Genomic DNA, 21,404 nt, shown 5'->3' with positions numbered 1-21,404 from the left:
TTGCTATGAGAAATATGGTTACATTTAATTACACTTTTAAATGACTAATTTATTATATCTAAACACCTTTTAAACAGGACATATTACTCTGAATTGTACAGATCCTGAAGAAAGCTGAGGAACCACAGCTTGTAGTAAACACAATAGGTTTTGCTAAAGACTGCATTCTACTCTGCATGGACTTTCTGGCTTCAGACTGCAACGCGTGCGAAGCTGTTAGGAAGATGCTGAACATAATGTGACCCGTCCAGACCTCCTGTTTTTACCATTGGTCATCAGATCCTGCCCAGAGGGAGATTTTCCCATTTAATATCCATTTATCAAATCTTAAATGTAAAATACTATCTGCACCACTCAGGATTTATTTAAACAAAGCTGATGTTTATTTAGGAATTTTGATGAAGATTATTTTAGTGCAAAAAAGGAAGGTTTTCATATTATTGATGAATTCATTCAACCAACGACTGACAACTATCGAGAGCAGTGATTAAATGTGCCCTCATGCCAACCTTTGTGCTGTGCACGGTCTTGCCTTCCAGGGGCTCACAACCAGGCCTGGGGGATACTGGTAACAATGGTTACTTGAAATTGTAAGTGCTATTTTTAAGCATGAAAATAATGGGAGCCCAGAGAAGAAAACAAACAATTCTGTGCAGGGTGGTTGCGGGTTAGGAAGGGTGTCATGAAGCAGTGGGATCTCAGTTGGATTCTTGGAAGTTAAGGAGTGTTCTTGGTAGATACGGATTAGAGGGTCTGAAGGTAGAGGGATCATCAGCAAAGCATGACCTGAAGGGCAGGGCAGTGGGGCAAGCCACAGTGTGGTGAGAGTATGTTCTGTGTGAATATTGGGTGCAGGGTGGGTAGTGATGGTAAGAAAAGCAAAAATTCATTTTAAGTTCTGTTAAAGCTGATGGAGAAAGATAATAAAAGGAGGTTATCTTGTTGAGAGAGACTCCACTCTCACCTGCACAGATTTAATTTTATCCCTTTTCAGGACTTGAAATTTCTCTCTCTTTCTACATGAGGGTAAAATAATGGTAAAATTGCACTCATTATTGAATTCTGGCTTACCTGGAGCCTTCTTTGTGAAAGCATCCCTGAAAACAACAGGCAGAACTAGTTGCTCCCTCTCATGAGCTCCAAAAGTCTTTATTGATATTCTCACTTACCACCCTGAGTTACAGTGAACTGTTTACTCTCTTCTTCCCTTCAAAATGAACAGTTTAAGGCTGAGTAAAGCCTTATTTGAATCCCTAGCACAGTCCACAGCATATCACATCTATCGAAAAATACGTGGGATAAATTAATGTGAGACAGACTAGCTAGGTTGTGGTGAGAGTGATTGTGGAGATACAATGATTGTGAGTTCTTACAATGAGGATGGGAGAAGGGACATAAAGGTGTTTGGAGCTAAATTTTGAGGGACAGTTAGGTACCAGGGACAAGAATTACAACTGGGACTAAAGCATAGACCAAAAGGTAGGGCGTGGTGAGAGATGAGGCTGGAGGAGGGAGTGGTCTCAAATTAAGGGTAGTCCTATATGCCAAACTAGAGGCTGTGGGGAATCCTGCAAGAGTTTTATGCAGGGAGGAGTAAAGATCAGATTTGGGTTTTAGAAAGAGCACTAGTATGAATAATCACAATAGTAATAATAATAATAACAACCAGACTTAATTTATTAAATACTATGTCTCACACACAGTGCCAAGGGTTTTATTTTATTTTATTTTTAAAGAGGCATGTATTTTACTCATTTATTTATTTGTTTGTTTGTTTGTTTGTTTATACATGCACTGGGTATAGTCAGAAGCGCGGGAGGGTGAGAGCCAGAGCTGGGAGCAGAACAGGGAGAAGGACCGAAGTACACTGCTGAGGGGAGCAGCGGGAGGCAGGAGAGGTCTGCACGCCATGTGGGACCCTCCTCCGGTGGCCGGGGAGCAGCTGGGGATCGAACCGGCGCTGCAGAGGCTGCGGGCAGCTTCGTAACCCAGCACTCAACTGCTGCGCCACCGGAGAGGCCCAGTGCCAAGGGTTTTATAAGGATTTGGATCTTGGCAATTTTCTTTCAGAACATATATTACTAACCATCAGGCTATGGTGCTTGGACTGGAGGGCCAGTGATATTAGGAGACTGTTGAGGGAATCTGAATGAAAAATAAAGTACCAAGTCTATGGCATTAGGTAGTGAGGGTTAAGAAGTAAAATGGGGAGAGGATCCTCAGAATTTGGAGACCAGCTGGGTATAGGAAATGAAGGAGTAGAAGTGGAGATGTCTTCTGAATTTCTGATTTGAGTGCCAGTGGGGATGGCGGTGTCATTCACTGAGATATAAGAAATGCAGGGTATCATTATGATAAATAAAGACAATGAATTCTTTCATTTCTTCTTTTTCGCTGTCCCTGTACAGCTTCTAAAGAGAAAGTCATGAGCTCTCAGAAAGACCACGATGGTTCCTGTAAATTGCTCTATTTAAACTACATATGAGCAACAAGATGCAGAGTTCATTAAGGAATACAATTTTCCATTTGGTGATAGTACCAATATTAGAATAGATGGAATTTGATGAAATAATAAACATATCTTATGAATACCAAAGGTAGGCTTTTCAATTATTTTCTCTATCTAAAAAATAGACTATTTTCAATTTCTCATATGGGGGTTATTAAGTTCATTACCAGTGGGGTTATTTTTGTCTGTATACTCTTAGAGTGAAGTAGTTGTCATGCATGAGACTTCAGTCCCTGCCAGAACAGGACAGTGATGAGAACATGGTATCCAGGGCAACCAAGAGTTCAGTCTTTTCAGTCCATAAATAATCATTCCTCAGCTTGCCCTTTGTAATGTTGGTCTCCCAGCTACTTCATGACAGGAGGCCACTGTTTCTTTCTTACTTGTAGTTTAAATGACTGCTGAGGAATATTTTATAAGGTAGGCAATATTTCAATTCCCCTGCAAATCGCACTGACAATAATCTGCAACTTACCCTTATGTTTTTAGATCTGGTTATAAAGATATTCTGAAAAAACAGCACAAAGGGGTATTTTTGTTGGGAGGGTAATGCACGAAGGCTGTCTGAGGCCTAGCAAGGTTATGCATGCCTAAGTGTTCATTTTAATGAAAGCATAATGAAGGCAAGAGAAACCTGGGGGGCGGAGGGGGAGATTGAGGTGGGTGGGTCTCACTCTGATGAAAAATTGACATAATTCTTGCCTCCTCTGCCCAGCTCCTTAGAGTCAGTTTGAATTCCTCCTTCATGAAGACATATGAGTTCTCTCCAGAGCAGAAACTTCACCCTCCACTGGCTATCAGTAGCACTCATTTAACAATTAAGTCACATCTCAGGAAGTCACCATATTATGGTGGTTAGGAGTTCACACTTGAGAATCTAACCAAGCTAAATCTGAATGACTTTACTCAAGGGTCTCAATTTTCTCTTCTGGAAACGGGAACTCAGCAGTGTTTACCATATGTGCAGTAAGGATATATTAGACAACACATGTAAGGCTTAGTGCCAGGGCTCTGAGATTGCCAAGGACTACATAGACTTTGGAGACCTGGAAATCAATTGGCTTTAAAATACTAAGAGTACATTTTTCAAAATTAATAAATATTTAATAAAACACTTAAAATGTTCACTGTCAACTACACTTGAACTCAACCTTTATATAGTTATGTATAAATATGAAACCAAGGAATGTGGCCTTAGAAGTAAATGTTCTATGGGCTTATGGAGATCTAAAATATCTCTAGGAGCTTAAAGAGATGGTAGCTCTACTCTAATTACCATAATTATAACAATGACCAAGACATGTCTTGGGCTATATAGAACTGTTCTGTTGAAGTTTCTCCTTAGTCTTTCTAACTAATCATAAGATCCTTGACGATGGAAGTTTGGAGGAAGTACTGAGTCAGATATACTGAACTTTGCTCTGGGCTCTACCACTGAGCCAATGGGGACGCCTGGACATACAGGCTTCATTTCTTTTTTTTTTTTTTTTAAAGATTTATTTATTTATTTATACAAGCACTGGGTACAGTCAGAAACACGGGAGGGTGAGAGAATTCACCAGAGCCAGAGCGGTGAACAGAACAGGCAGACTTGATGAAATACACTGCTGAGGGGAGCAGCGGGCGGCAGGAGAGATCTGTGTGCCATGTGGGACCCTCGCCCAGTGGCCAGGGATTGAAGTGGCGCTGCAGAGGCTGCGGGCAGCTTCGCAACCCAGCGCTCAACTGTTGCGCCACCGGGGAGGCCCAAGGCTTCATTTCTTCACCCCAAAAAACAGGAAGACTGTAACCTGTGCCAGCTCCCCAGACAGTGCATAGTGAGGCCATATTTAAAATATGAAATTCCTATTTCAAAATATGAAAAGCCATATTTAAAGTGCTTTAACTGGGTCTCCCTGGTGGCACAGCGGGTTGAGCGCAGCACTGTGAAGCTGTCTGCAGCCTCCATGGTGCTGGCTTGATTCCTGGCCGGCCAGGGAGATTCCCACATGGTGCAGCAGACCTCTCCTGTCTCTCCTGCTGCTCCCCTCAGCAGTGTATTTTGGTCCTTCTGCCTGTTCTGCTCCCTGCTCTGTCTCTGGTGGATTCTCTCACCCTCCTGCCTCTGGCCTGTACCCCAGTGCTTGTATAAATAAATAAATCTTTAAAAAAAAATAAAGTGCTTTAACTGTATAGACAAATGGGGAAATATAAGCCACTGAAATACCTACAGTGCTCCTCATGGCCCTTAGACACAGTCAGTGAACATCTGGTGACGTCTACAGAAGGTTCTGTTCTACCCTCATATCTGAACAATACTTACTATATCGATAGTTTTTTCCTTGCTGATCATTCATGTACCAAATATTTATTTATAAATACCGAGTCCCTTCTACATGCTAGGGCTTGTGCTAGAAGCTGGGGATCCAATGGGATACCGAGTCTGCAGTAAAATTATTGTTTTTTCTTTATATATCATCAGAGAGTTAACACACATTACCTGAAAGTAAGAGACTCAAAGAAAAGACAATGCCTCCAGTCCTAAAACATTATATCAGAATGGGCTCTCAATATTTCTGATAGGGAACATTCTCCTTTGGGCCCTAGTTTTCCTAGGCAATTCTGGGCTTTGTTAGAAAGAACCTCTCAAAGCCTGGTACTCACAGGTGGCAGGCAGGAGTTCCAGGTGGTTGTGTCATCGCTGCTGGTGCTTATGCTGACATTACAGTTGTCAACCTGGGATGCACTTAGGCCATGGGAAGCCCCAGTGTCCTCCAGCTCTTCATTCTGTTGCCGCCGTAAGCTCGCCAGCATTTGTAACTCAGATTCACTCATCTGGCTGGTCTGATAGTTTCTCCAGTCATATTCCTGACCAAGAGAGAAGAAAGTGACAGAATAAAGAGTCACTTGGCCTTTCCTAATTTTATGGTCTACTGACAAATGGCATTTGTCAGTCTTAACCTCTTCAGTGGCTTCTCACTCACAGAGGTTAAAGTCTTTAAAGTACCTTTATAAGATGCTTACCCTACCTACCTCACCTGGTGTTTCTGTTCCTAACACTTTAGTCATAATACTATCTTTTAAGGTCCTCCAAAGCATCAAACTTGTGTGTACCTTAGGGTCAGTGCACAAGCTGGCCCCATGTCCCAGGAACTGGCTAACTCCTTAGACATCCTTCAAGTACCAAATTATGTGTCCTTTCCTCAGGGAAGTCTTTTCTGGCAACCACAAGCTTAGTCACCTTCTGCATTATGTGCTCACACAGATTCTTAAGTGTTCAGTTTTGTCATAACTGAAGTTACAGAATTGTCTTTAGAGTTCACAGGTAGGTTATGAGTCCTACAAAGTCAAGCACCATTACTATCTTATTCTATTTCCCATAGTTGGTATCTGAAGATTGACTTGATAAAAATTCAAAGCCATTATTTTTAAAAAAGAAAAATTGCTCCCCATTAAAAATGCAGTTTACCAAGGAACTGATGAATTACATCACTGTGAATGTTATGACCAAATACTTTCAGCTTAGAGTAATACTGAAAATGACCAATGCTATTAAAAACCATCCAATAAAAGAAAGATAAGATTGGAACATGAAGGTCTGAAAGCCAGAAAGACCTTGCAGCTAAAATAAACACATTGATATGGACTTCATTATGTATGTGACCTGTTGGGCATGTGGATTACTACAACAAATTTTTAGCGGTTAATACAAATATTCTTTTCAAAATAAAATAAAATAAAAATATTCTTTTCAGTAGAGGGTGAAATTGACATATGGAGTTTTCAAACCTTTCCTTTCTCTTTGGTTTAAACCAAATTTGAAAGAAAATGTTCATTTCAACATTGCTAAAATGTTAGTATCACTTATGAGCCATGTGATTCACACCCAGAACTGGCTTATAACTTAAAAACAATCTTGAAATTTTCTTGTATATCTGGAAACACTGGTTATGTTCAAAAAAGGTTTTTCCATGACACATTACATTTTTTTAAATATTCGATCCTTTACATTTACTTTCTTAGAGAACACTTTGAGACAGTTATTGCCTTCTCTTGTTTCTTTTCTGCCTTATAGGGACATAAAAAATTAAGAAAATACAATTATGAAGTTAATTCTTGGCATTCCTATGACATTGAAAGCTTTTTAATAAAGCATTAATAGTATCATAATTTGGAGAATGTAAAAACTTGTGATCTAAAAATATGATGTAGAGAATTCTGAAAAGTTGTGAGAGGGAACTCACTTAGATTCTTACTTTTCATAGTTCCGACAACTTGCCACCTTGAGAAGCCATGCAGTTGTTCTTCCACCCCCATTCTAGCCCCCCTCCTGAAGTACATTTATTTTTATTTATCAGGTCATATCTGAAAGTACTGTAAAGTTATTACAGCAAGAGTTCCTATAAAAAGCAAGTTCTTCAATTTTTACAAAATGTTTTTTCCTGAAATGTCCCACTAGAGATTGCATGGATAGAATGACAAGTAACAAACACACAAAAGAAATGAGTAGAAAGTCATTGAGGCCAACTAGATCAAAATAATCTTCCCCAAAGACACACTACAACATGGATGAACCTTGAAAACACTGTGTTAACTGAAATAAACTAGAGATATAAGGTCATAGATTATATGACTTCATTAGTATGGAATACTCAGAATAGACAACTACAGAGACAGAAAGTAAGTTAGTGGTTACCAGGGGTTTGGGTGGAGAAGGAATGGAGAATGACTCTAATGGATATGAGGTTTCTTTTTGGAGTGGCACAAATGTTTTGAAGTTAGGTAGTGGTGATGATCACAGTATCTTAAGTAAACAAACCAACAAACCTTCCTGAATTTGAAAATGAAACCAACAGCCAAACTTTAGACTCAACAATGAACAGTGACAGGATGTCTTTCACTTTGGCTTTTCTGTCAAAAATGGAACTAGATGTTCTAATGTGTCACATAATAGGTGTGTCGTTTGGCTTCTCATTGCCAATGCGATGATTTTTCATTGAAAAAGGTAATTTATTTTCATTTTCACAATTTTTCTTAAGGAGAAAGCTTTAATATGTATGGAGTATAACTGATTCATCCATTCAATTTATTTTATTTTATTTTATTTTATTTTAAGATTTATTTATTTATTTATACAAGTACTGGGTACAGTCAGAAGCTTGGGAGGGTGAGAGAGTTCACCAGAGCCAGAGCAGGGAGCAGAACAGGCAGACTGATGAAATACACTGCGAGGGAAGCAGCAGGCAGGAGAGGTCTGTCATGCCACGTGGGACCCTCAATGGTGGCCGGGGATCAAACCGGCGCTGCAGAGGCTGTGGGCAGCTTCGCAGCCCAGAGCTCAACTGCTGCGCCACCAGGGGAGGCCCCATTCAATTTATTTATTTAATCCACAAGCCTGTGCTATGCCTGTGGAGCAATTCTAGGTGCTGGGACAGAAAACCATGAGAGAGTAAGGCAGCAGTTGAGTCAGACAAATCTTAGTGTGGGTCCTAGCACCAGCATTTACCAGGAGCATGTGAGTGGGGAAATCACCTAACTTATCTGGGCTTCAGCTTCTTCATCTGTAAAATGGAACCAAAGTGTTTATCTCATCAGATTTCCCATGGAAAAAATGAAATGGTATTTTTCAAACACTGAGCATATTACTGACAAAGAGCTAGGTAAAGGTGCTCTAAATTTTTCGTTTGCATCTTTATGATAAAATGTTTGCATATGTATCTTTCAGTATGTTTATTTATAAACTTAACATAAGTACAATTATATTAAAATAGTATTTATGTATGCAAAATTATACACAAAAACAAGAATTCAAATAATTGAATAACCAAATAAATGGAGATAGCTTAAAATTTTTCAGCCTGAAGTTCCACGAATTTTCTTTGGCACACACCTTCTGGTGTGAGTACATTTCTCTAAAAGACCACTGAGTTGGCAATCAACACATGTGCTTCCTGTTAATATTGTTCTTCCTTCTTCTGTGTCTCCCTCCTTCCATCTTTCATCCATTCTATACTATTCTAGGAGCTGGGCATATAAAGAAATTAAGGTAACCTCTGTCTTCATGGAGCTCACAGTCTAGAAAGAGACATAATAGGTCTTATAGAAGAGAACACTACCATGTGTCACGGTCAATACTACAATGGAAATTTGAATGCTTAAGGAATACAGCACAGAAGTGTCCAGCTGCGCAGCAGAATTAGAGAAAGTTTCACAGAAGTCTAAAATGGCATTTGATAATAATTAAACTTATTGACAAGTGTAATGAGTGGCCTTCAGAGGGAGTGAAAGTTCTCTACCATTAGCAGTATTGAAATACAGGCTGAAGAAATAATACCTGACTAGAATATTGCAGCAATCTGCAGTGATTCATTCACTTATTCCATAGATACTTACTGAGACCCTATTATGTGCCAGGGACTCCTGGTGCTATGCTTACTTAGAACTGCATATTTCCATGATTTTATTTCATACAACAGTAAAATGTATACTGACAACACTCTGGAAGGGGGCAACCAAAAATGAGCAGAGAGAAAGAAGCAACTTTCTCCAGGGTCATGAATAGAACAACTGGTGGTGGAGACAGGTCTCTTGATACATTATTGATTTTCATTCTCTTAAACCACCATTCTCTCAAAATCACCAGAAAGGCTGAATCATTTATTAATTTTTTTTAAAGGTTTGCAATAAAGTCTTCACATTAAAGTGGACTCCAACACAAGATGTCATCTAACTAAATTATGCAACTGCTGAGAGGCAAAGTGCTTTATGTAATTCTATCTCTGAAAGACTCAAAATATTATGTATAATCCAATTTCTTCATCTCAAAATATCCTTGTAGGAAAGAAGGGAGAGATTATCAGATTTGTTTTAAGAATGAAGTAATGGGCTCAAGGCTATGCAATTCAGCTGCGATCAGATTTCCACATAAGTTCTCTGCTCTTGAAGCCATTCAAGCTGTTCATCTTCCTTGATCTTTCCCCGGACATTATTGGGAGCCAAAGACAGTGAAGTCCAAAACAAGTAAAATGTGCCCCGGCTTTCACAGGCCTTACAATTTCTAGCAGGGCAATTAAGAATTACAAGAAAATGAATATAAAATAAGGTAGCATGTATTGAGTTTTGGTATCAATAGTCATATAGGGCCCTGATAATGATGAAAAGTTGCTAACACCAGAAAAATTATAAAACACAACAAACAAAAATAATTTTTCAACTTGATATTCTTTGTCCAATCTCTCTTCTCAAGATTTTAAGACAGAATAGCTTAATGGTTAAATATCTTCCTATAGAAATTTGTGAGCCTCAGTTAGACCAGTTCTGCTGAACTATGGGTAACATAGTGTAAATTTATGGTGGTGGTGTGGGGCAAAATTAAGACCCAGTCAAGGAATAAGATCAGATCAAGAGCCTTATTCTATTCTAGTCTCTACAGATGAGAAGGTAAGAGAATTGGGAGATATTTGGGTCATTATTCTCATCCTGGAGCCTACAAAACCTCTGAGACTCTTTCTGAATCAGTTTTGCATTGCAATTGCCTGACACCCATGGCACAGAGGACATCCTATTGTAAATACTTTAAATGAGAATCTACCAAACAATCCTTGACACAAAGAATGTACCAAGATACAAAAAAGAGTTAATACAAAGGGGATTGTGTCTGTTAGGATATAATATAAAAAAGCAATGGGAGAAAAGGGAGATATACCAAATAGTTTGGAATTTCAGAAAAGAGAGGATTAGTCAAGGTTCTTACAGGATTAGTCAAGGTTTTATGGAGGACATGATCTCGAAGCTGGACCTTGAAGAGTAAGAAAGGTGTAACAGCAGCATCTTTAAAACATCAGTCAGGAAAACATGGGGCAAGTTAAAACAGAACTTAAACAAAGCACTAAAAAGACTATACAGGGCCTCCCCGGTGGTGCAGCGGTTGAGCGCTGGGTTGTGAAGCTGCTCGCAGCATCTGTAGCGCCGGTTCGATCTCCGGCCCCTAGGCGAGGGTCCCACATGGCTCGCAGACCTCACCTGCCGCCCACTGCTCCCCTCAGCAGTGTACTTCATCAGTCTGCCTGTTCTGTTTCCCGCTCTGGCTCTGGTGAATTCTCTCACCCTCCCACGCTCCTGACTGTACCCAGTGCTTGTATAAATAAATAAATAAATCTTAAAAACACTATATATACTAATACGTTACTATTTTAAAGTTAAATCAGCAAGACTGTTTCAAAGTAACAAGGATAAAAATTAAAAGAATTTAATCTAAACCTTCTAAGACCAAGTGACTTTCATTTCCCTGTGCGTTTTTATTAAAAGATCCTACCAAAGGACATATTCCTAATCATTCCTAAGTGGAAACTATCGATAAATGGTGTGATGTCACGCAGCAGTATACATTTGATATATAGCAATGAAATGGTGCTATATTGAATCTCACAAATTATATGCGAAGGGAGAGAAACCAGACACAAGAGTGTATATAGTGGCAAAACTAGTCTCAGGTTGGGGAAAGTTGTGAGAAGGTAGTGATAGGAAGAAACAGTGACAGGGAGGGAGTACAATAGGGCTTCTGGGGTAGTAGTATTGTTCTCTTTCTTGATTGAGGTGATATTCACATGGATTTGTTCATTTTATGTACATTCATCAGGGTATATGTATCTGATACGTGCACTTTTCTATGATTAACAACAGCAAAGACTAAGGCTCAAAAAAAAAAAAAAAAAAAAACTTCCCAAGAAGTGGTTTGTTGTCATTTGCACCTCACTCTGGACTGTCCTAGTGAGAAAATCAACCTCCTCCCCACCACCAACCCTTGGCATTGTGTAAATGTGGCTGGGGAGTCAGTATCATTGGTAGTTTCAAATTTGTATTTTTTATTAAGAGTCTTGAAGTTATAAATAGGAAGTTTTTTTTGAAACGCAACATGACAGCAAGAAAAGTAGAAGTCCATTTTCCAAAACCAATTTTAAACTTTAACTAGCATTTTAATTGAAGATTAATTTCTTCTTTATTGCTATTTGCAGACAGCATTTACATTCTACATTTACATTTTAAATAGCTGATAGTAGATTAGTGTCCCCCAAGTAGTATTCTTTTAAGACTTGTTTCAAATTCCTGAGCTACACATTCCACTTGAGATTTTGCCCTGATCCATTGGGGACACAAGGTCAACTAACAATAAGAATGAAGAGAGGAGAGTGCTGTAAGAGACACATATTTGAGCACATAACTCATTCCCAATTTATGGTAGCTTTCAGCATGTGTCTTCACCATGCAAAGAGGTAAATCAAAACTTAAAGACCAAGCTCAGTACAACCTGTAAAAATTTACTAAATTTAATGGATGTTATGTCAACTTAAACAACATAAATCAGGAGTAAGGCTAAAAGAATCAACTGTTCAGAATCTGAATTGTGTTTATTTCAACAACAGTCATGTGTATCAGAGTGTATCTAGACCCAATGCTGCCTCTGAAATATCTGTCACAAGCATTTCTAACATGTGACCTGGAGACACTTTACAACTCTGGCTCATCCACAAGTCAATATCTAGGCATACTAATCCTTTAAGAGTGTTTCAGGTAGAGAATTCTTGGGTAATTAAACACAATAGTGGCAAAATTCCTTGCAGAGAGAGAACTTTGTATCATATATGTGTCTTTCTCTTGGTTTTTTTTTTTTTGGGAGGGGGAAACACAAGAGATATTAAAACAATATCAATTACATATTGATATATACATACATCTACACATATGTATATATGTATATACATATGTATTAATAGACATGTATACATATACATATATATAATCATATACACAAGTATACATGTAGAATAACCTTTTAATCTATGACCTGAATAGAAACACACTTCCATGCATTTTGCTTTGTCAATTTTCAGAAAGAATTCTCTGATAAATACAGCTTAACTCTTACCAACCTTAAAGTGAGTTGAAAAACAATAATATTCCACCAACTATCTTCTGAGTTCAGGGTATTTCCATAACTAGAAGGAATCTAATAAAACCAAATTAAACAGGTATTTTATTATATGCAGGGATAGAACATCTACAAGGTGAGTATAGTCTTGTACATGGGACAAACATATCTAGCCATTTAATAAATGGTAGTTTGAAAAAGAACTAGGAAGTAAACAAGTACTGAAGCTGCTTACACACATGTAAACAGAAGACAACTGATGTTTCTGGAGTGACAAGATAACTAAGTTTGAACTGTTCTAGAATAAAAAACAATTTGGTTGTAGTATATGACAGATATACCAACATATGTACGTTTCTGCCCATTAAAATACTCCAAAGATTAAAGTGGCAATAGAATTTAAGTTATCAAGTAATCACAGAATTTCTTCAGTGCCTTTCATTGGGATTGGGGTGGTTCTGTGGTGGTGGTGGAAGGTGCACTAGCTTTTCTAGCCCTAACTCCTCTGTTTGACACTTTATTTTGTCACTTATTAGTTGTGAACAAGCTTAGTCTCTTTACGTCCTGGTCTGTGAAACAAGAATAAAAGGTAAGGCCTCTTGTGAGGAAGGATGGCAACTGGAGATTGAGCATAAAGCACCTTGTAGAAGGCCTGACACACGGCAAGCACCCTCAATCCTTAAAGACACAAACAAGCTTCTTAATCAAAGACCTCAGAACCCACTGTGTCTAGGAAATATTGTCAGCCTAGAGCCTCTTACAAAAGTAGGAAAATGGCAAGTATGATTTGCTTCTATTCAAAACTAGGAAAATTAAAACTTTTAAGAAGCGGTTTCTTAAATATTTGGCTAAGAGGATGCTCACCTTAGCATTAGAATTTGGAGAATTGACAGTGAAATGTTACGATATATCGGCTAAAAAAACAATGTAATTTCATGGATTTATAATTCTGATAGTCCCTTAATTTTTATAGTCTATATTCAATTTCTGAAACTTTTGAGATTTGAAATTGTTCCTCTTCATATGAGTAGCTGGCACATTGGTTGCACATCTAACTGCTCAGAAATGGAGATACGAAAATGTTCTCTTAACTTCTGTAATTCTGTATCATCACCCAAATTTTATTTTTAATATACTTTTAGCTAGATCACTTTGCCTTGATCAACAGGAAATTACAGACACTAGAGACAGAGAAAGTAAAAGGACCAAGCCGCTCTGTTGCATCAGCATAGAGTTTGGATTGAAAGATATTCAAAAAGAAGGTGGGGGCTAGAAGCAAGTTTCACCTGGGAAATTCCTATGCCTAATTCAAATACTTTTCTTGGTAGCACAAATTCTGCAGCTTTAGCAATACAGCAGACACTGAGAAGTAAAACTGAGATAAGAGACCTTGCTTTTTCAGAGAAAAAGAAAGGATGCAGTTTTGACAAAACAAGAAATATCAGACTCTTTTGTAAAGGTTGTTAATTGGTAGGCATGTCTGTGGTTTTCCTCTGGTGTATGAAATGCTACTAGTCTTATCCAAGTCTATCCCATCAACCATGAAGCTATATAGGCCTCTGCATGTGAACATAATGGATGGTCTCTGAGAATAACTGGAGAGGGACCTCACCCTGCTTCTAATAATTTTTCTCTCTGAAGTTTAACTGAAAATAACCTAACATGTAAACCTGGCAGAAGTAATCCATTAATTCATTCTTATGTTAACACTCGATAAACTATAAACAGAAGACAAGAAGCACACATGGCTATCACATATTGAACAGTACCAATAATTAGTTTCTGGAATTTTATTAAATTTGAAAATGTTTCATTTGCTTTAGAATTCCAGGCATACTGGTTTATATTTCTAATTACTCAGAATTAGGTAAAAGAAATTATCCTGCTGGATTATGAGCAAAGTGTGCCACACGGATTATCTCATTTAATAATCACATCAACCCTACAGAATAAATATTATTTTCTCCAAGTTTACATATGAAGTAACTGAGGCTCAAACAAGGTTAAGAAATATGTTTAAGGGCACATTTGCAAGAAACAAAGCCAGGACTCAAGTCCAGATCTGTGTGACTTGCCTTGGTATATGAACCATAAGGTCCCCTGCTGTTGACTTCTTGTTTTGAAGAATGAAAACATAGACAGACTTGTCATAGGACCCTATTGGGGAAGTGCCTGAGGGTGGTGAAGGGGAAGGCTGTAACATCAGGTGGTCCAGGGCAACATGATGTCAGTGGACACCTGTGGTAGAAACAACCAAAAATGACAGAATCACCCCTAGGTGAATCTATACTGTTGGGCCAGGGTGATGAACATATGTACAATACACAGGGCAACCTGACTCCCAAACAGGTGTTTTTAAACAATGCAATCAATATTGTTGTAGCTGAAGCAAATTAGGGGTCAGAAGACATTTCAGAATTCTTCAAACAATGGGGCATTATTGGAAAGACAGCTGCAAATGGCATACTTGAGTGGCAACTTCAAAGAGAGACAGATGGCATCCTTTTGAACAAAGACTATTATATACCCTAGAAAATGCAGAATTTTATGCAGTGGAACAATGTTTTAAAAATTCTGAAATAATTTAGACATTCATTTTTCTCTAAGTTTGTAGGACACAAACTGCATAGAAGAGTAAACTTTTATTTCTAAAAAAATTATGATGCTAGTCATGCCCTAACTGGGCTAAAGTTCATCAAGAAGGCAATGAAACTAATCCATTTATATTAGCCAAAGGAAATGGTTTGACAATTAAAGGATAAAAATTCTCACATTATACTATGGCCTGAAATATCTTTCAAAGTGTCCTTCCATAATTTGGTCTTTATTTTCAAAAATGGAAATGTGAAAATTAAACTCAAAAGTTTTATGTGATACATTTTACAATATTTTCCTATAAAAAGTCATGGGTATTTTTTCCTAAAGAGAATACCTGAATGTGTAACTAGCTGGTAGCATATTTTGTTTTTCCTCTGAAAATAACCATTCTTCAAAAAGCTCAAACTTTTTCTGGAGCCACAAAGTCTGTTACACACATCTTTTGTTTGTTTGTCTAAAGATGCACATAATGACATTTTTAGGTTTAAAATAATTCATCCAATATTATTTGAATGCAATTATACATGTGGAAAAGTTTAATTACCAGCTATCTACCTAGTTGCAATATTACCCAGAGGGCTCTACTTCTTTCTTAATTAAAAATATTTGAACTTAACAATAAAGAGCTCTATTATAATATGAATAAAACATTTCAAGAAAGAAGTTACCAAGCAGTTTGCAAATCAATTTCAGTAAGTGTTCCTTAAGAATTACTAGTACCTTTCTCCAGCAGGGGATTGGAAAGTGTTCTGTACTTTCTTCTTTTTTTTTTTTTAAAGATTTATTTATTTTTATACAAGAACTGGGCTACAAGCCAGAGGCATGGGAGGGTGAGAGGATTCACCAGAGACAGAGTGGGGAACAAAACAGGCAGATGGACCAAAATACACTGCTGAGGGGAGCAGCGGGTGCTACAGGAGAGGTCTGCTGCACCATGTGGGTTTCTCCCTGGCTGGCCAGGAATCAAACCTGTGCTGCAGAGGCTGCGGACAGCTTCACAGCACTGTGCTCAACTCACTGCGCCACGGTAGAGGCCCGCTCCTATACTTTCTTAAGAGCTTTTAGTTTCCCTTTACCATAAAGTCACTTCGTGTTGACACTTTGCAAGAGCTGAGTTTCAATGGAATGTACACTTAAGATTCCCAATTGCAATACTTTGGTGGCTAAGATTATAGCTCAGATGCACCAGAAATCTTCTGCTACCCAGTAAATGATATCACTATCTACCTGGTTGCTCAAGTTCCAAATCTGAGTCACCGTGGAGTCAACTTGTTGCCTCTTCCCCATACCCTGTTTGTTCTACCTCCAAATATTCTAGAAACCTGCGATTTCATCTCCACTCTCATCTATCAGAGTAATGGCTTAAATGCTTTCCCTGTTTCCATTCTTGTCTTGTTGCCTCCACTTTTGACACAACTACAGGAAACTTTTTGAATGTAAATGTCAGTGCCTTGCTAAAGACTAGCACTGGCAGGTCTTTGCATTATTTGGAATAAACATCACCTTCTTTTCCATGGCTTTCCTGAACTTACACGATCTGAGACCTGTCAACTTCTTTTTTTTTTTTTAAAAAAAAAGATTTATTTATTTATTTATATAAGCACTGGGTACAGTCAGAAGCGCGGGGGGGGGGGGGATTCACCAGAGCCAGAGCGGGGAACAGAACAGGCAGACTGACGAAATACACTGCTGAGGGGAGCAGCGGGCGCGGCAGGAGAGGTCTGTCGCGCCATGTGGGACCCTTGCCGGCAGCTTTGCAGCCCAGCACTCAACCGCTGCGCCACTGGGGAGGCCCAGCCCTGTCAACTTCTATGACCTTGTCCTCCTCTAAATTCCCCTTAACTACAGGTGAAAGCTGTCTGGGCCTACTTTTGAGAACAAAAGTGCCCATTTTAGCTTTGCACCTACTATTCCTGATGCCTGAAACACTCCAATGTTCTTCGCATGATTGGCTTCATCTTAACCTTAAAGTAACAGTTCAGATGTCATCTACTCAGTCAGATAATACTTACAGAACCTACCATTATACCTTATCCTGCCACTCTATAGAATCACCCTGCTTTTTCCCTTCACATGTCTTTATCATAGTTTATAATCACTTTATGTCCTTATTTGTTCATTGCCCGTGTCTCCCAATAGATAGAAGCCTTCAAAGAGAGGGGTCTTATCTGTCCAATGTATCACTAGTATCTGGGAGAGTAACTGGCTTGACAGGTGCTCAATAGAAGAGAAGCTGTTCTTATTCAGAAATAGAAGCAGAATAGCTCTATATCTTATCACTTTAGAAACCCAGCTTAGGTGGTAGAAACTCACATGCATGTTAGTGTTCTACATATAAGTACCATGATTGCTAATCAGTAAAGGCAGTTTCCCACTTGTGCTCATGTTAATATCACATGGACTTTCAGTCCCAGGAAAATTCTCAAAATTTTCTTCTTGTATCAATTACATTTTCTATGAATCATATGAATAGAATCCTAGGCCTAAATGAGTTTATCATGTGCTAGAATTCATACTGGGGTTAATAATAAGTAATTGGGCCTCCCCGGTGGCGCAGTGGTTGAGCGCTGGGTTGCGAAGCTGCCCGCGGCCTCTGCAGCGCCGGTTCAATCCCTGGCTGCTCCCGGCCACCAGAGGAGGGTCCCACATGGCACGCAGACCTCTCCTGCCGCCCACCCGCTGCTCCCCTCAGCAGTGTACTTCGGTCCTTCTGCCTGCTCTGCTCCCTGCTCTGGCTCTGGTGAATTCTCTCACCCTCCCGCACTTCTGACTGTACCCAGTGCATGTATAAACAAAACAAACAAACAAATAAATAAATAAAACATGCCTCTATTAAAAAAAAAAAAAAAAGCTAACAATTTAAAAAAAAAATAATAAGTAATTAAAAATTTAAGTATCCTGAAAGAAAAGTTTTCCTTTCAAATTAATCCATTTATGGAGGAAATTAGGTAAGAAAAAGAAATAGAAAACATCTAGTTGGTAAGAAGTAGATATGTCTTGAATCACATGACATGATCTTGTAAAAAGAACATTCTAAGGAATTCACAAAAACACTAATAAATGTTCAGCAAGGTTGCAAGATACAAAATCAATATAAAAAATCAATTGTATTTCTATATATTGACAATGAACAAGCAAAAATGAAATTAGGAAAACAAATCCATTCACAATAGCATCACAAAGAATAAAATACTTAGGAATAAATTTAGCAAAAGCAGCAAAGATTTTTATACTAAAGAAACTATAAACCACTGCTGAAAGAAATTAAAGACACAAATAAATGGAAAGATATGCCATAGATTGCAATGTATAATATTATTAAAATGATAGTATTTTCCAAATTGAAATAGATTTAATACAATGCAATCAAAATAAAAATCTTGCCTTTTTTTTTTTTTTTTTTTTGCAGAAGCTGACAAGATGATCCTCAAGTTCAATGGAAATGCAAGGGACTCAGCATTATAAAAACAATCAAAAGAGGAAGGAAACAATGGGAGCACTCACACTTCCAGATTTCAAAACTGATGATAAAACTGTAATAATCAGCAGCACTCCTGGCTGCCCATGACTATGCAGGTACTGCTTTTTCTCTCTCTTTTTCCTCCTAAACCTGTCCTTTTAAAATGTAAAAAAAACAAACAAATGGACAAGACCTATACTAATCAAATCAGTGTGGCACTGCATAAAGTGAGACATATAGATAAAGAGAATAGAATTAAGTGTCCAGAAACAAACCCTTATATAATGTATGGCCAACTGACTTTCATAAAGGGTGACAAGACAATTCAATGGGGAAAGAACAATCTTTCAACCAAGTGATGCTGGCATATCTGGATAGCCACATGCAAAAATCACAGTTGAATCTCTACTTTCCTACATATACAAACATTAACTCAACATGGAACTAAGTTTAAGAGCTAGCACTATGAAACTCTTGGAAGAAAACAGTAAATCTTTGTGACCTCAGATTAGGCAATGTAATACCAAAAGCATGAGCAACAGAGGAAAAAATAGATAAACTGGGCTTCATCAAAATTAGAAACTTTCATGCTTCAATAGATACCATCAAAAAAAAATGAAAAGACAACTTAGGTAATAAGAGGGGGTATTTGCATATCATCTACCTCACAAGAGACTAGTATCCAATCTTTTACAACTGAACAATGAAAAGATAAATAATCCTCTTAAAAATAGGCATGGGGGCCTCCCCTGGTGGCGCAGGTGGTTGAGTGCAGCGCTGTGAAGCTGTTTGCAGCCTCTGCAGTGCCGGTTCAATCCCGGCCAGCCGGCGAGGGTCCCACATGGCGCAGCAGACCTCTCCTGTCTCGCCCACTGCTCCCCTCAGCAGTGCATTTCTGTAGTCTGCCTGTTCTGTTCCTCACTCTGTCTCTGGTGAATCCTCTCACCCTCCCGCACATCTGGCCTGTACCCAGTTCTTGTATAAATAAATAAATAAATCTTTAAAAAAAAATATGCACGGGATTTGAATAAGCATTTCTCCAAAGGAGCTTGAAATGGCTAACAAACACACGAAAAGATGCAAGGCACTTTAGTCACTGAGAAATGCAAACCCAACCGCAGATACCACTCCCCACATACTGTATGGCTCATATAAAAAAAGACAGACAATAACAAGTCCTGACTAGGTTGTAAAGAAACTAGACACCCCGCCCTCCCTGTCCCTCCTCTCCCAATACCTAATAGATTCCTACCTTACTGGTAGGAATGTAAAATGGTACAGACACTTTGGAAACAGCTGGGCAGTTTTCCACAAAACATTTGACCACATGAGGACTTGCTTGTGAAAGTTAACAGCAGCATCACTCATAGTAGTGAATGGAAACAACCAAGAGTTTATCAAATGATAAATGAATGAACAAATATGCCAAATCCATAATGTGGATGATTATTCAGGCATGAAAATGAAATGCTACAACATGGATGAACTTTGAAAACACTATGCTAAGTGAAAGAAGTCAGACCCCAAAGATCACACATTGTGTGATTACACTTGTATCTAAGGTCCAGGATAGGCAAATCTGAGACAAAAAAAAAAAAAAAAAAGTAGATTAATGATCACCAGGAGTTTCGGGCAGGGGGAGGTATAGAGGGAAGGGGAGTGACTATTAATGGATTTGGAGTTTCTTTTTGGAGTGATGAAAATGATCTAAAAAAGGCTGAATTCTATGCTGTGTGAACTGAAACTCAGTGGTTACTTAAGTCACCCCTATAGGTTTCTAGGACCTAGAGAAAAATCCCTTTGTGGAGTTAATAAGCACACACACTCATCTGAGGAAATTTGTGTTCAGATACTTAACTTCAAACATCAAGTGGAGATCCGTTTTGCTATGACCCTTTGCAAGATCCCTTTTGCTGTGACATGAATTTCCTTTTCAAATGGTGTCTCTGGAAAACACTCTATTCCCATTGTAGATTCACTTTGAAATGAGGCAAACTGCCTTTGCCTTCAATAATTTTCTACCCTATTAAACTGAGATGATCACATTCGCAATCGTGAGGCATATTGCAGTGATTCTGTGGGTTGTTAGAAATCAAATTTTGACACTGAGGTCAAACCTCTCTGCACAAATGGGAAGCCATGCCTCTGTGCCTTTATCCCCTCATCAGAGATTAAGCTCCTTCTCCCTTTTATCCCTTTGAAGGGATTGCTCTGTCAGTCTCTTTAGCTGTAAAATGGAATAGTAATATCTCAGAGGGACCCTGTGCAGAAGAAGAGACAGTATGTCAGGCTGGTGTTATGTAATCTGCAGTGAGAGGCTGCCCAAAGGTTCTCCTAAAATAATCAAAATGGTTTCTAGGAACTGTTTTATCCTAAAAACCTCTTAGATGAAGAGAATGGGTGAGGAAGGGTCCCCCTCTCTCCAAACGTCGGTCCCTTTCCTGTTTTGTTATTCCCTGGTGTTGTCAGAGAGCACGGTTTCTCAGGCAGTGTACTCTGCTGAGTGGCCAAGTACATAAAGCCCATTTGTGACTGAAGTTACCAAGTTTATTTTCATGCTCTGGTTTTATTTCTACAGACAAATAAAAAGATTGAAAAGAGGGCCTTCACAGTGGCGCAGTGGTTGAGCGAAAGGTTGCGAAGCTGCCCGCAGCCTCTGCAGCGCCGGTTCGATCCCCGATCCCCTGTTGCTCCCCGGCTACCAGAGGAGGGTCCCACATGGAGTGCAGACTTCTCCTGCCGCCCGCTGCTCCCCTCAGCAGTGTACTTCGGTCCTTCTGCCTGCTCTGCTCCCCGCTCTGGCTCTGGTAAATTCTCTCACCCTCCCGTGCTTCTCACTGTACCCAGTGCTTGTATAAATAAATAAATAAATCTTTAAAAAAAAAAGATTGAAAAGAACCATTTTTTGGGGGGAAATATAGGGTGACAGA

General features: G+C 38.8%; 1 protein-coding gene across 6 annotated transcripts in view; it reads right to left on the bottom strand.

The window, feature by feature from the left end:
- The window catches only part of CFAP20DC (CFAP20 domain containing), a gene marked incomplete at both ends in the record, with an annotated part of 188,525 nt that overhangs the window by 51,875 nt on the left and 115,246 nt on the right, over positions 1–21,404 (bottom strand). For 5 of the 6 annotated variants that reach the window (XM_084248259.1, XM_084248261.1, XM_084248264.1 and 2 more), the window contains one exon: positions 5,153–5,356. In XM_084248259.1, the coding sequence (XP_084104385.1) occupies positions 5,153–5,356 (204 nt within the window). Of the gene's footprint in view, positions 1–5,152; positions 5,357–8,539; positions 8,564–21,404 lie in introns of all 6 variants that reach the window. The other variant, XM_084248260.1, reaches the window with a different exon arrangement.

This window comes from Talpa europaea (genome assembly GCF_964194135.1).
Source record: "Talpa europaea genome assembly, chromosome: 11".
In the NCBI taxonomy this organism is placed as follows: Eukaryota; Metazoa; Chordata; class Mammalia; order Eulipotyphla; family Talpidae; genus Talpa; species Talpa europaea.
Note: the sequence above shows the minus strand (reverse complement) of the source record. Positions and strands in the feature narration are given on the sequence as shown.